Here is a 12846-nt window from a genome sequence, read left to right on the forward strand (position 1 = left end):
AACTGAATCCTTTTAAGCTTCCCTATAAAATGTTGACTGAACTTTCACTGCATTCATGATCACAAAGGTTATTAAACTGCACCTGTAATTAGATATTAACACTGAACTTTAAGAAATGATGAGCAGTTGTCACAGATACGCATTGTCAAAATTCATTATATTACATTCATCAAATCTATTTTGAACACAGTGGATAACATACTGGACATTTTGATACAGGTCCCAGTGACAACTAAATATTTTTTGGCAGTACATGTCCTCTATAAATAGACAAATTTATATACTAGGAACCCTTGAATATTAAGTTTATATTTCACCTCAAACTCTTCAGCAAAGCCACAGTTGGAGTCTGCTTTCTGCTTCTTGTAGTAAGCCTCATAGTCCTCCACCCTCACGGCCACACTTCTGCTCAAATGGACACCAGAGATAAGAGGAGGGATGAGTAAAAAAAAAAAAAAAAACACTTTAGTAGAGTTCAGTCTGTCATAATGTGTAATATTTGATAGATCTGACCATACTTTATTGCTTATAGGATTTATACTTACACTTTGGCTCTGGAAAAAGAAAGAAGAAACGGGATATTGACTCACTGTTATAGCTATTGTTGTCCATTTACTTTAAACTTATAATAACATGATAAAAATGAAAACCTTACCTCATGGAATGAATCTGGATGTCTGATGATTCTTTGTTGGATAACCTACAGTACGCAAATAGTGAGTTTAGAGTTTATTCCTTTACACATTGACTTAACAGTAATTTCTATCAGTGACGACAATGACAAACCTTTTCCAGTAGATAATGAAGCCAATGAGGATGATGAAGAGAACGCAAAAAATTGCCAGTGTTACTCCGACAGCAATGCCAATGACAGCTGAAATGTTGACAAAGATTATGACAGAATGACAACAAACGAGGTCAATGAGCATTTCCACACATTATTGGAGCGTTTCACAGCAAAGAAGAAAACAAAAGCAGAAAACTATGGTTCTGAATTATGGTACCTGGATTTTGTGGGAGCACAACAACAGGGTAGAAATTTGTTACTGAGAGCAGTGACTGGTTAACATCCACAATTTCATCCTCATATTGCAGACTGGTAAACAACACAATGGCATATCTGCAAGGCAAGAGATTTAAAATTCTTACACATTGACTTGTGTGTGTGTGTTCATATTTTAAATAACTAATGCTGTGATATTTACTGGATAATGTCATAATTTGTCAAAGTATAAACACAGTCTCATTCAAGTCTGTCAAATGTAAGAAGTACCTGTTAGCATATCTACTTGTAAAACCCAAGTAGTTGATTGACAGCTGAAAACCTTCGTAACAACGAGTTCAAGTGTTACAGACTAAATCATTAGCTGATAAAAAGCATATGTCATTTCAGTATATAAGAAGAAATAGTTGGCAGTTCAAATACAAGTAGATAGTTACTCTGTCATTGAGAAATTACTATATTGTACTATGTATTACTATGTCGTACAAAGTATCATTTTTTATCTTACTGGTATTGTCCATTGGCGTCCAGAGCACCATTAGTGTAGCCCATCCATGTGGATTTATCTCCCACTACTATTTTCAGACCATTCTGTCCACTCCGTGACTGGAAGCTGGTGACTGTTGCCAGATAGACAGGAGTCTTCTTTGCCCTCCACTTATTATAAGTTTTCACCAGGTAATTTTTCAAATCAGAAGCGTTACCTGTAAGGACAGCAACTGTAGAAAACAGTAATTGGTTTCTGACAAGGAAAGTTCTTGTCATGAGTCTAATCATATAAAACAAATAAAGAAAACAGTAAGAAATTTATAGACTAGGCATAAACAAATTAATCTGAAGGATAAAGGTCATGCAAAGCAACTGGTCACTACAGGATGAACGGATTGTGATGATGTGACATAGTTACAAACCCCCCTGACATTATGAAAAGAAAAAGGAACCCACCAGGGTCATCTGTCACCAGCACCCCAACATCTGTGACTTGTCCATTTGTGTTGTTCAGCAGCTCTTCCTGAATCACAACGGTAAACTTGTTGTATTCCATGTCACTCACCTCCGAAAGTGACACATAGTTGGATGGAATGGGTGGATCTTTGAAAAATTATGAAAGAGAATAGATCCCATAAAAGTAATTTTGAACAACTGCAAAGAATATTCACAACTTTAACCTGCTGATCACAATTCTGTTTGTTCAGGAGATATGGCATATAAAAAGGGTTCTTATTAGCAACAGACATATAAATGTTTGCTGTATGTATCTCAAACAATTTGAAAAAAGCTGTATTGAAATATCTTTGAACATATTATTAGCGTTTGCACCCTGTAGTTATGTAATAATAATGTCCACAAAGTATACTGTCTTACCTGTAATGCCTGTCCAGCAAGAATGATAAACAGGAGTGCTGGGCTTTCCACAGCTCAGTGTCTCCACAGTCAGCGTGTATTCAGTATTGTGATTAAGGTTGGACACAGTGTGGTTGCAAGAGGTGTTTGTCAAGTTTCTGGTATCTCTGTCGTTTATGGTGACCTCGAAGCCAGAGTATTGGCCACTGGGTTTGTCCCAGTGCAGGATGATTTTTGCATTGGGTTCGTTTGGACCTTTACATGATATGTTTTTCACTGGGCTTGCATCTGCAACATCAAATAGAAATGAATCTTAGGGAAAAAAATAACATTGATAATTCATGTATAAAACCTGACAAATTAATGAATGACTTAATGACTCAAGCTGTTATGATCATACTTGTGCAGCCCGAATTCGTTGCTGGCTCACTCTGTGTTCCATCAGAGGTCTCTGTGATGACACTAAAGCTATAGTTGCTTCCAGGAATCAGGTTATCAATAGTAAACTCAGTTTCAGTTGTGGTGTTATTGATGATCTTATTTTGTCTTTGCCAGGTCAAACTGTAACGGTAGCTGTCCTTGTAATCATCAGGCCTTTCCCATTTGACTGTGATAGTGTCCTCTCCTGTCATATCAGCCATAAGAGACTTCACACTCAATGGTCCTAATTTTTTGAAAGACATTTGAGAGATGTAAATGTTACTCCAGATAGTAAAGGTGAAGGAGGAGAGAGTTTGTGCTTGCACATTGCTTGGGTTTAGAATTAAAACACTTACTTGTAGTAACCAGGTAGATGTGAACCGCCTCACTCTCAAAACCCATGGCACCCACAGTTGCCACGGAGATGTTGTAGGAAGTTCCAGAATCCAGGGAGTCAAAAGTGTGTCTGGTGTTGTTGGTGCTGATGTATCCACCTGACGATATGTTGGTCAATTGGTAGCTGAAAGATGCACTGGCCATCAGAGGAGCTTCTTCCCACATAATTTCAATGGAACTGGTTGTCTTTGTGTGGACTTCAATCGCCCCCGGAGGGTTAGGGACTGGGGATGAGGATGGGGGTATAATTGAAGCATGTTAACTTCAACAAGCAAACTCATCCTTTCATTCATCAACCCAAAACAAGCCCAAACATTTTTATTCAGCTGTCATGCTCAAAGGACCTGTGTGATGCTAGAGAAGTGACTATTTTCATGTCATTGTGCATCATGTCCTTGAAAGCACCATAAAGATTTTGTGCGATGGCTGTGCTCACAACTGCAGGACTACATGACAACACATGTAAACTTGATTACAAAAAATCCGAATGAATGTGTGATGAGTTTCATGGTATATTGAAATGACTAAAACCTGAAAAACTAAAAACAGTATTCTTTGGAAAACTTAATATATATATATATATATACAATATAAATATTGTAAATTATATGTAATTAGTTGTTGGGGAAATCTGCACAACCACCTGTTTGATGCATTGCATTACTGAAAGTGACACCACTGAAAACTTTAAAGTTTAACAAATTTATCATACTCACAAGTTGCAGTTGTGACCACTCGAGATGATGCATTGAAGGGTCCACTAAATGTGCTTACGCTGGCTTTGTAAATAATCCCTGCAGACAGTTCCTCAAACAGAAAGGAAGTTCTGGAAGAATTGAGCGTGTCCTTTAAAATGAAGGAAGTGCTGTTATAAAGGTAAACCTCATAATATCCCACTCTCCCAGGAGGTTTGGTCCATGACACCAGGATTGAACTGTTGGAGCCCTGGCTGGAGATATTGGGTTGCACTGTCTCAGGTTCTGTTAATGTGCAGAGGAGGAAAAATTAAAGCTGATCAATCATCATGTGAAATAAAGAAATGCAAATGACAGGTGAGAATCTTACCAGTGTACTGTGAGATGCAGTTTGATTTCCCTTCGATGCCATTCATTGCCACGACAAAAACACAGAACATGCACTCGGTCCCAGGGGTGAGCTCTGAGATGTCTACAACTGTTGCTGTGACATTTTCTGTGTTTTGGGAGCCACAGCCTGTAGTGTTAATCCGATATCTATAGTCATCCTTGTGCTCCAGTGGTTTTGTCCAATTCAGACGTACAGTGGTTGTGTTTAAGGTTTGAGCCTCCAAATATCTAACACTATAAGGCCCTACAAAGAGAGAGTAGAGTGTTAATTTTGAACAGCAACATTATTCTGTTGAATTAACCACTCTTCCCTCAGTACAAAGGTTACAGAGGCAGATAAAAGGTAAATAAATAATAAGAAACTGAATGAGTTTGGTTAATTTTCATTATCTTTAGTTGTCTTGCTTATTTAGTATGGGGTTAATATTGTAAATTTCCAGGTGTAGAGACAGTGTTTTAATAGGATATATACATACATGTATAGATGGAGATTGTAACAGGAGCTGCCTGAGTGCCATCTGCTGTCTGTGTAGTGACAGTGAAGCTGTAGTTGCTCCCAGATGAAAGTCCAGTGGCTGTGTAATTTAATTCTGAAGAAACACTGCTCAAGCTATTGTTAACCTGCACAACATATGAGTAGTGAGATTTTTTCTCTGGTTGTTCCCACTCCAAGGTCACTGAATTTGTGGTGATTTCTGCTGGTCTCAGCATGGTTACAGAGCGTGGTCCTAAGAAAAAACAGACACGGAGGTTATACAAAGTAATTATGCATTTTACATGTCAGATTTTGGGCATAGTAGTATAAATAGCATCTGTGCTATTAGGAGTAGGAGTCAATATGCTGTGGTAATATTGAGCTCAGTGTGTTACTTGGTGTTTCTGAATGGCCTTGATATGATAACACCCACCCATATAGCTCATGTTTTTTATTACGTTCACAGTAATAATCCCGATGTAATCAGGTGTGTGTTAATCACACTCACTGGTATAGTTTTGTGCTGTCACCGCTGTGCTCTCATAGTTCTTCTCGCCCACAGTAACAATAGAGATGTTGTAGGGACTTCCAGACAGAAGCTCAGCCAGCAGGAACCAATTGTCTTTAATCAGAAAGGTGCCCTTAAAGGTGGACACATTGAAGTTGTAATGATTATAGTCCATGTCCTCTGGAAATGGCCAGGTAAAGTTGATGGACTCCACAGTCTGAGACTGCACAGCAATGGGGCCAGGAGGGTTGGGAACTGAAGTGGAGAAGGAATATTGTTTCATTAGAAATTCATTATAAAATAAATGGCCAAAACAGTGTTCATACAGTACGCAGGTTTATAAGTAACAATGTTGATGTGACTCACAAGTTGCATTGCAAATGCTTGTACTGTTCTCAAATGGTCCACTCTTGGTGACCACTTCTACACAGTAAAACACTCCTGGTTTCAGGTCCCAAAATGTTTTGTTTACAGCAGTGTTGCTTAGACGTGTGCTGTTTTCCACCAACTGCTGGTCTCTGTACAGTAGGACAGTGTAGAAGTTCACCCCCCCAGTTGCTGGTTGCCAGCTCACTGACATGGTAGCTGTGTCTCCTATGGCTGTGATGTTAGAAACTACTTCAGGTCCTAGAAAAAGGAAAAAGGTAAAAAAGATTTTAAATTAATGTCATATACATTTGGAAAATCTATAGTTTTACATGTCTGCCTGAGATAATAAACACAATTTAAGTTAAGTTGAAAAAATAGACAGGGTTCAGAAACTTTGAAGACACTTGTATAACTTACTTGTGTAGCTTGATATATTTTCCCTTGTGGAGTTGACCCTTTCTACGACCGTGTACACATAAAAAGTGTACAGTTCTCCAGGGGTCAGACCGGAAAAGGTAAAAGTCTCTGTCTCTATTCGACCACTCAGAATCTCTGTGTTGTTCTGGAGTGCTATAACCAGGTAGGAGTAGGAAGTCTTATAATCACTTTGTTTGGTCCACGTCAACTGGATTGCTGTTGTGCTTACCTCACTCACTGTTAAGTTGGTCACTGCACTGGGCACTGCAGCAAATACAGCAGAGAGTTATGTAAGACCAAAAACCACAATAAAAGAGTTTTGTGGTTTACGTAATAATTTTGAGAACAGGATATAAAAAATTTGAAGTACAGAACTCATTAAGGTTTCTGCAGTTTGTCTGCATTTAAATCTAAGATCTTACTTGTGTATGTGAATGTCTTTTCTTCTGTGGATTCACTTCCTGGTGCTGCTCTTGTCTTGACACTGATATTATATCTGGTTCCTGGCTCCAAGTCAAATACATCAATGCTGTTATTGACCACTGTTTTATTAACAGATGGTCCTGCGGCATTGCAGATTTTAATCAAGTACTGGTAATACGACTGGGCTCCCTCTGGGTATGACCATTTCACTACGACTGAGGTGGTGGATTTAGGGCTGGCTACAACGTTCAACACAGGGTTGGGCACTAGAGACATGACAAACAAGGTAGAAATGTTAGTAGTTACATGAGGAGAGATTTCCATCACATACTGTATGATGCATTTATAATATATGTTACATGTAACATGTAGTGGTCTTACACGCTAGCCAGACAAAACAATGGGTTGTTATACAAATATTGCAAGTACAAAATGTATTTAATCACTTTTGGTGTCTGCTGTTTGGTGTCAATTTGGTGTCTACCTGCTGTACTTACGAGTGAAAGCAGAATTTCGGACAACCTCACTCCTTAAATTTTGGGGTCCAACTGTTTCTACAGTTATATTGTAGGAACTTCCAGAGGAAAGCATGGACAGCTCTGTACTATTGACTGTGAGGCCTTTATTTTGTACTTCGCCACCCTCACGCTGGTAGGTGATATGGTAGCTGATGTTTGGAGCACCCTTCATGGAGTCAGGAGTCGGCCACTCCAGGAGGAGTGAAGAGTTTGTCCTCTCATTGATGTTAATAAAACCAGGAGGTGTGGGAACTGAGAGGTGGGAATAACAGGTACAGGTGCTTAATATTTTTCTATAAGTGTGTCTCAAAAAAGTTTTGCAGAAAGGTTCCAGTTTGGTAATTCTATTGACATGTAAGTGGCGAGATATAATGTAATATAGATAGAATGTTCCACAAACTATTACATTAATTGGTAGGAGTGCTATTACTGACATACAATGACTTGCAAAACATTATCAGAAGTATAACTCATAACAACAGTAAAGGATGTTGAACTTACCAGTTGCAAATGAAGAATGGTCAGACTCCTTAGTGAGGAATCCAGCTACAGCGGTCACTGTGATATCAAACATTCTCCCAGGACGTAAATCAGTAAAGAGGGCTGTGGTGTTTGCTGTTTTAATGCTAGTCGAATACATCAGAGTTATACTTGAGATGTTCACCACATAATAATCAGCTTCCCCTTTAGGCAAAGTCCAGTTGATCCTCAGGTAACTGGTTCCTCGTTCTTTAATGGCAATGCTCTCAGGCTTTACAGGCACTACACACATAAAAAGGATTGATTTCCAGGTGTAAAGACAGTACAGACAGACAGATCAATCATTTTGCAAAATACTTGTCAGTGCAAGTTCCTGTTAATCAAGTAATCAAGCTCTATGTGTATAATTATTTGTTAATATTGCTGTTTTTAGTTGCTGTTTATTAAATTTGTATTGCTAATTTAACTTAGATTCTATTTTTCTTTCTGTTTGTTGGAATAACTTTTGCTGCTACAAACATGCACCTTCCCCAAATTAATCATGAAGTTTTATCAACTCTGTATTTTCAATTGGTAGATGTTGAATAAACAAAGTGTGGCCTACTAGTGACTTGTGAGGTGAATGTGTCAACATCAAGAGCTACGTACTTGTATACTGAGACAAAGTGGCACTGTCTCCTTCCAGCATGCGCCTAGTTGTATTAGTGACTGCGCTCACTGTGAAATTATATTTCACTCCAGGAGTCAGATCAGAAATGGTGAAATTAGACATATATGTCTTTTCTGTGTTAATGGCAGCTCCACTGGTCCAGTTTACTATATAGAAAGAGATGTGTCCCTCTGGTGCAGCCCATTTCAGTGATACAGAGGTTGTTGTGAAGTTAGTGACACTGAGATCTCTGATGACCTCTGGCTCTGTGAAGGCAGGATAAATACAGGATGGTGAAAAAACTAGGGATTTAGAGCCACCAAACAAAACACCAAAAACAAAACAAGATAATGATAACTTGTCACAGGGAGATTTAAGGTGTTCATGAAAAGACACAATTGCTTATCTAAACCAACTAGCTTCAAAAAGCTGCACAACAATAAACAGGTACGGAATACACAAACTAGTGTGACTTACTTGTGGCTGAGGTGAATGAGTAGGGTTCTCCCTCTGTCTTGTTGTCTCCAGCAATGGCTGTGATTGTGATTATGTACTCTGTACCAGGGATCAGCTCTGACAGCACAGCAGAGGTATCAGTTGTGTGTCTAGTCATCAGTGCTCCACCATTGTGCCACTCCAACCTGTATTTGAATGCCTGACCAAGAGGCGGGTCCCAGTTCAGGTAGATGGAGGAGGTGTTTTGGGATGTATCAGGTTCTAAAACTATGCCTGGTCCTAAAGGGGAGAAAGGAACATGAGACCAAGTTGGATATAAGATGCCATGGGAAAAAAATCTGTAAGAATTCATTGTGATGTCCCTGTTGACTACAAAAAGCACACATCAGTAACATTTGTGAATTAAATGTGGTTTTTAGTTTTCGGATCCTCGTGAAACACTGTTCCATCATTCATTTTTATCACATAATTGTTTTGGTGGCCAAAGGTCAAACGTCAAAGTCACTGTGACCTCACAAAACAAGCTTTTGCCCCTAAAAAAAAAAAGAACTGGACTGGTTGGTGGAGGTATACGACCACAAGGTGATAATTCTAGTTCTTAAATGAAGCAGTCAAACACAAAACAGCGTTTCTGAAGCACCAGGATCAACAAAAACCATATTCATCATCTTACTTGTGTAATGAAAAATCTCTGCCGTGTCACTCTCTGTTTTGTTATCTCCAGCCACTGATATGACAGTAAAACTGTACTTCACTCCAGCAGTCAGCCCAGTGACATTCATTTTTGTTTCATGGGCAATGACACTCTGCTCACTGCTTCCATTAGTCCACTGTACTCTATAAAAGGAGCGCTCTCCCTTTGGCTCAGTCCACATCACAAATAGAGAAGATGTTGTGATTCCAGTGATGTTTAAGCAACAGACCACTTCAGGCTCTGTGAGGAAAATGTGTTCAATGAGCAAAGACTTTTAAAAATCATTTAATGGTGCATCTACTGTGCAAACAAGAGACATGTCGCCCCAGCAACATCATCAAGCTGCTTCATTCTCTCAGTCTCTGCCCAGAAATCTCAGCCAGACCTATGGAGCAAAACCAAAACACGACCAACACAAATCCAAACCTTTGCCTCACTGCTGAACTCTCTCATCATCACTGTGGTCCAGTTCAACAGCATCACTGCAGCTGATGCTTAAAACAGCCGTCAGTGCAACCACCAACTGTCTCACCCTCATGTGAGGACAGAGCCCTGAGATACCTGGAGCTTTCCTTTGAGAGGACTTGTTATCCTACACCTGGACTGTTCTTGGATTAGCCTCTGAATTTCATCCTGCTTGTGATCATTGCAGAGACCTCTCCACCAGGTGTCCTCAGCAGACTTCCTGATGGTATCATCACATTCAAATGCTTAATGCTTACTTACTTGTGTATTGGGAAACAGCCACGCTCTGTCCAACAGTATGGTGGTCACCTGCCACTGCAGTAACAGTTACTTCATACTGGACACCAGCAGTCAGGTTACTGATGGTTATAGATGTTTCTGACACATTATCAGTCAAACTAAATTTTCCATCTGTCCACTGTACTCTATAGAAGGAGCTGTTTCCTTCTGGTTCAGTCCAGTTCAGAGACACAGAGGATGTGGTGAAGTTAGTGACACTGAGATTTCTGACTTCTTCAGGCTCTGTGAGTGCAGGATAAATACACAATGGGGGAGAGGAAAAAGACATTTAGAGCCAACAAAGAAAGAACGACTCACTGTGGCAAGTACAAAACACACAACTGAGTGTATTTGATGACGCAAGAGCACAGCTGCTCAGCCAAAGAAGCTACAAACAACAAAAAGCAAGAAAAAAAATGCATTTCCTGCAGAAAATGCAGTGTGAATGCTGATAGCTGAATGGATTGCCAAAGCAATGCTGGAAAATGTCAGAAAAAACTTGAAATGCAGAAGAAAAGTTGAAAGCCTGGAGTAATCTCTGAAGCAATGCTTAAAATGTAATAACAATAGCAGAATACCAAAATAGCAAAATTGCAGGAAAAGCAAAATAGTATAAATAGTAAAATTCCTTGTTGCTTCATTGAACGGAGGAGCCTGGGATCAGGCCACCAACCTTCTGATTGGGAAGCACCTGCTCTACTTGGTGCACCACTGAAGCCCACACTACAAAGATCTTGAAAAATGTGCGTATATATAGATCTCTCTGGTACCAAGATTTAAAAATAAAGGTTTTTTGTTGAGATGTTACTATTTTCTGTGAGAGCTTGAGTAGTTGAGCATGAAAATATACAGCATGTGATCACACTCCAAACACAACAGCAGATATGGCCAATTAAAGAAATGAGAAGCACAGGAGAACTCCACACTCCAGCTGGTCATGAGACACACTGATAAATCCACCAAGAAGCTGTATCAACCCCAACTAAAACATCCAAGTCTCCTAAACTATACACTTTTAGCATATAAAAAGATACAACATTAAAAGATCACAGTCTTGGGAACATTTTAAGCCATAAATTGAGTCTCTGCTTGCACGTATGCCAGACTAGTGAGCTTGCAAAGTTGAGTGTTTTTGAATAAAGTTGAGCTGAGCTCCCATACAATCCCATTAATTTTTTAAATAATGAAACATAAATATAAAATTGGCCATAATTAGCAGAAAAAGGTGAATACATGCAGAAATGTCCTAAGAGGGCAGAAGATTTTGCAAAATTAATTGTTTCTGTAGCACAAAGTATGCAGGAATAGCTAGCAACCAAAATAATGGACTTGTTATCCTGATGGTATCATCACATTCAAATGCTTAATGCTTACTTACTTGTGTATTGGGAAACAGCCACGCTCTGTCCAACAGTTTGGTGGTCACCTGCCACTGCAGTAACAGTTACTTTATACTGGACACCAGCAGTCAGGTTACTGATGGTTATAGATGTTTCTGACACATTATCAGTCAAACTGAATTTTCCATCTGTCCACTGTACTCTATAGAAGGAGCTGTTTCCTTCTGGTTCAGTCCAGTTCAGAGACACAGAGGATGTGGTGAAGTTAGTGACACTGAGATTTCTGACTTCTTCAGGCTCTGTGAGTGCAGGATAAATACACGATGGGGGAGAGGAAAAAGACATTTAGAGCCAACAAAGAAAGAACGACTGACTGTGACAAGTACAAAACACACAACTGAGTGTATTTGATGACACAAGAGCACAGCTGCTCAGCCAAAGAAGCTACAAATGATAAAACTTTTCTACTTATACCTGGTCCTAAAGAGGAGAGGAGAGGACCAAGTGGGACATAAGAGGACATGTAAGAAAATTTGTATCTCTTAATTGTGATGTCCCTGCTGACTACAAAAAGCACACATCAGTAACATTCGTAAATCAAATATGATATTTAGTTTCCCGATCCTCATAAAGAAAATAGTTTCATCATTTGTTTTTGTGAAGTAACTGATTCCCCCTCAGCTATGATTGAGATGAAAACTAGAACAACTACAGCAAGAAAATAGAAATTTGGTACAAACGTTCACTTGGACTCAAGGATGAACCAAAGACATTTTGGTGGCCAAAGGTCAAACGTCAAAGTTACTGTGACCTCACAAAACAAACTTTTGACCCTTTAAAAAAAAGAACTGGACTGGTTGGTGGAGGTATACGACCACAAGGTGGTAATTCTAGTTCTTAAATGAAGCAGTCAAACACAAAACAGCGTTTCTGAAGCACCAGGATCAACAAAAACTATATTCATCATCTTACTTGTGTAATGAAAAATCTCTGCCGTGTCACTCTCTGTTTTGTTATCTCCAGCCACTGATATGACAGTAAAACTATACTTCACTCCAGCAGTCAGCCCAGTGACATTCATTTTTGTTTCATGGGCAATGACACTCTGCTCACTGCTTCCATTAGTCCACTGTACTCTATAAAAGGAGCGCTCTCCCTTTGGCTCAGTCCACATTACAAATAGAGAAGATGTGGTGATTCCAGTGATGTTTAAGCAACAGACCACTTCAGGCTCTGTGAGGAAAATGTGTTCAATGAGCAAAGACTTTTAAAAATCATTTAATGGTGCATCTACTGTGCAAACAAGAGACATGTCGCCCCAGCAACATCATCAAGCTGCTTCATTCTCTCAGTCTCTGCCCAGAAATCTCAGCCAGACCTATGGAGCAAAACCAAAACACGACCAACACAAATCCAAACCTTTGCCTCACTGCTGAACTCTCTCATCATCACTGTGGTCCAGTTCAACAGCATCACTGCAGCTGATGCTTAAAACAGCCGTCAGTGCAACCACCAACTGTCTCAC

The 12846-nt window shown here is 39.4% G+C and overlaps 1 protein-coding gene across 50 annotated transcripts in view; it reads right to left on the bottom strand.

Moving 5' to 3' along the window:
* The window catches only part of LOC108875356 (receptor-type tyrosine-protein phosphatase eta), a 51151-nt gene that overhangs the window by 3622 nt on the left and 34683 nt on the right, over positions 1–12846 (bottom strand). For 31 of the 50 annotated variants that reach the window (XM_051073512.1, XM_051073506.1, XM_051073493.1 and 28 more), the window contains 22 exons: positions 11360–11620; positions 9964–10224; positions 8565–8822; positions 8087–8353; positions 7460–7720; positions 6938–7210; positions 6440–6706; positions 6018–6281; positions 5598–5858; positions 5232–5486; positions 4725–4976; positions 4229–4492; positions 3880–4143; positions 3124–3387; positions 2748–3011; positions 2369–2635; positions 1949–2095; positions 1512–1722; positions 1005–1120; positions 787–874; positions 656–700; positions 318–405 (listed from right to left, as the gene is read on the bottom strand). In XM_051073512.1, the coding sequence (XP_050929469.1) occupies positions 318–405; positions 656–700; positions 787–874; positions 1005–1120; positions 1512–1722; positions 1949–2095; positions 2369–2635; positions 2748–3011; positions 3124–3387; positions 3880–4143; positions 4229–4492; positions 4725–4976; positions 5232–5486; positions 5598–5858; positions 6018–6281; positions 6440–6706; positions 6938–7210; positions 7460–7720; positions 8087–8353; positions 8565–8822; positions 9964–10224; positions 11360–11620 (4898 nt within the window). The remainder of the gene's footprint in view (positions 1–317; positions 406–655; positions 701–786; positions 875–1004; positions 1121–1511; positions 1723–1948; positions 2096–2368; positions 2636–2747; positions 3012–3123; positions 3388–3879; positions 4144–4228; positions 4493–4724; positions 4977–5231; positions 5487–5597; positions 5859–6017; positions 6282–6439; positions 6707–6937; positions 7211–7459; positions 7721–8086; positions 8354–8564; positions 8823–9963; positions 10225–11359; positions 11621–12846) is intronic. The other 19 variants (XM_051073509.1, XM_051073500.1, XM_051073499.1 and 16 more) reach the window with 6 other exon arrangements.

The sequence above is a fragment of the Lates calcarifer genome, linkage group LG10, assembly GCF_001640805.2.
Source record: "Lates calcarifer isolate ASB-BC8 linkage group LG10, TLL_Latcal_v3, whole genome shotgun sequence".
Taxonomy (NCBI): Eukaryota; Metazoa; Chordata; class Actinopteri; family Centropomidae; genus Lates; species Lates calcarifer.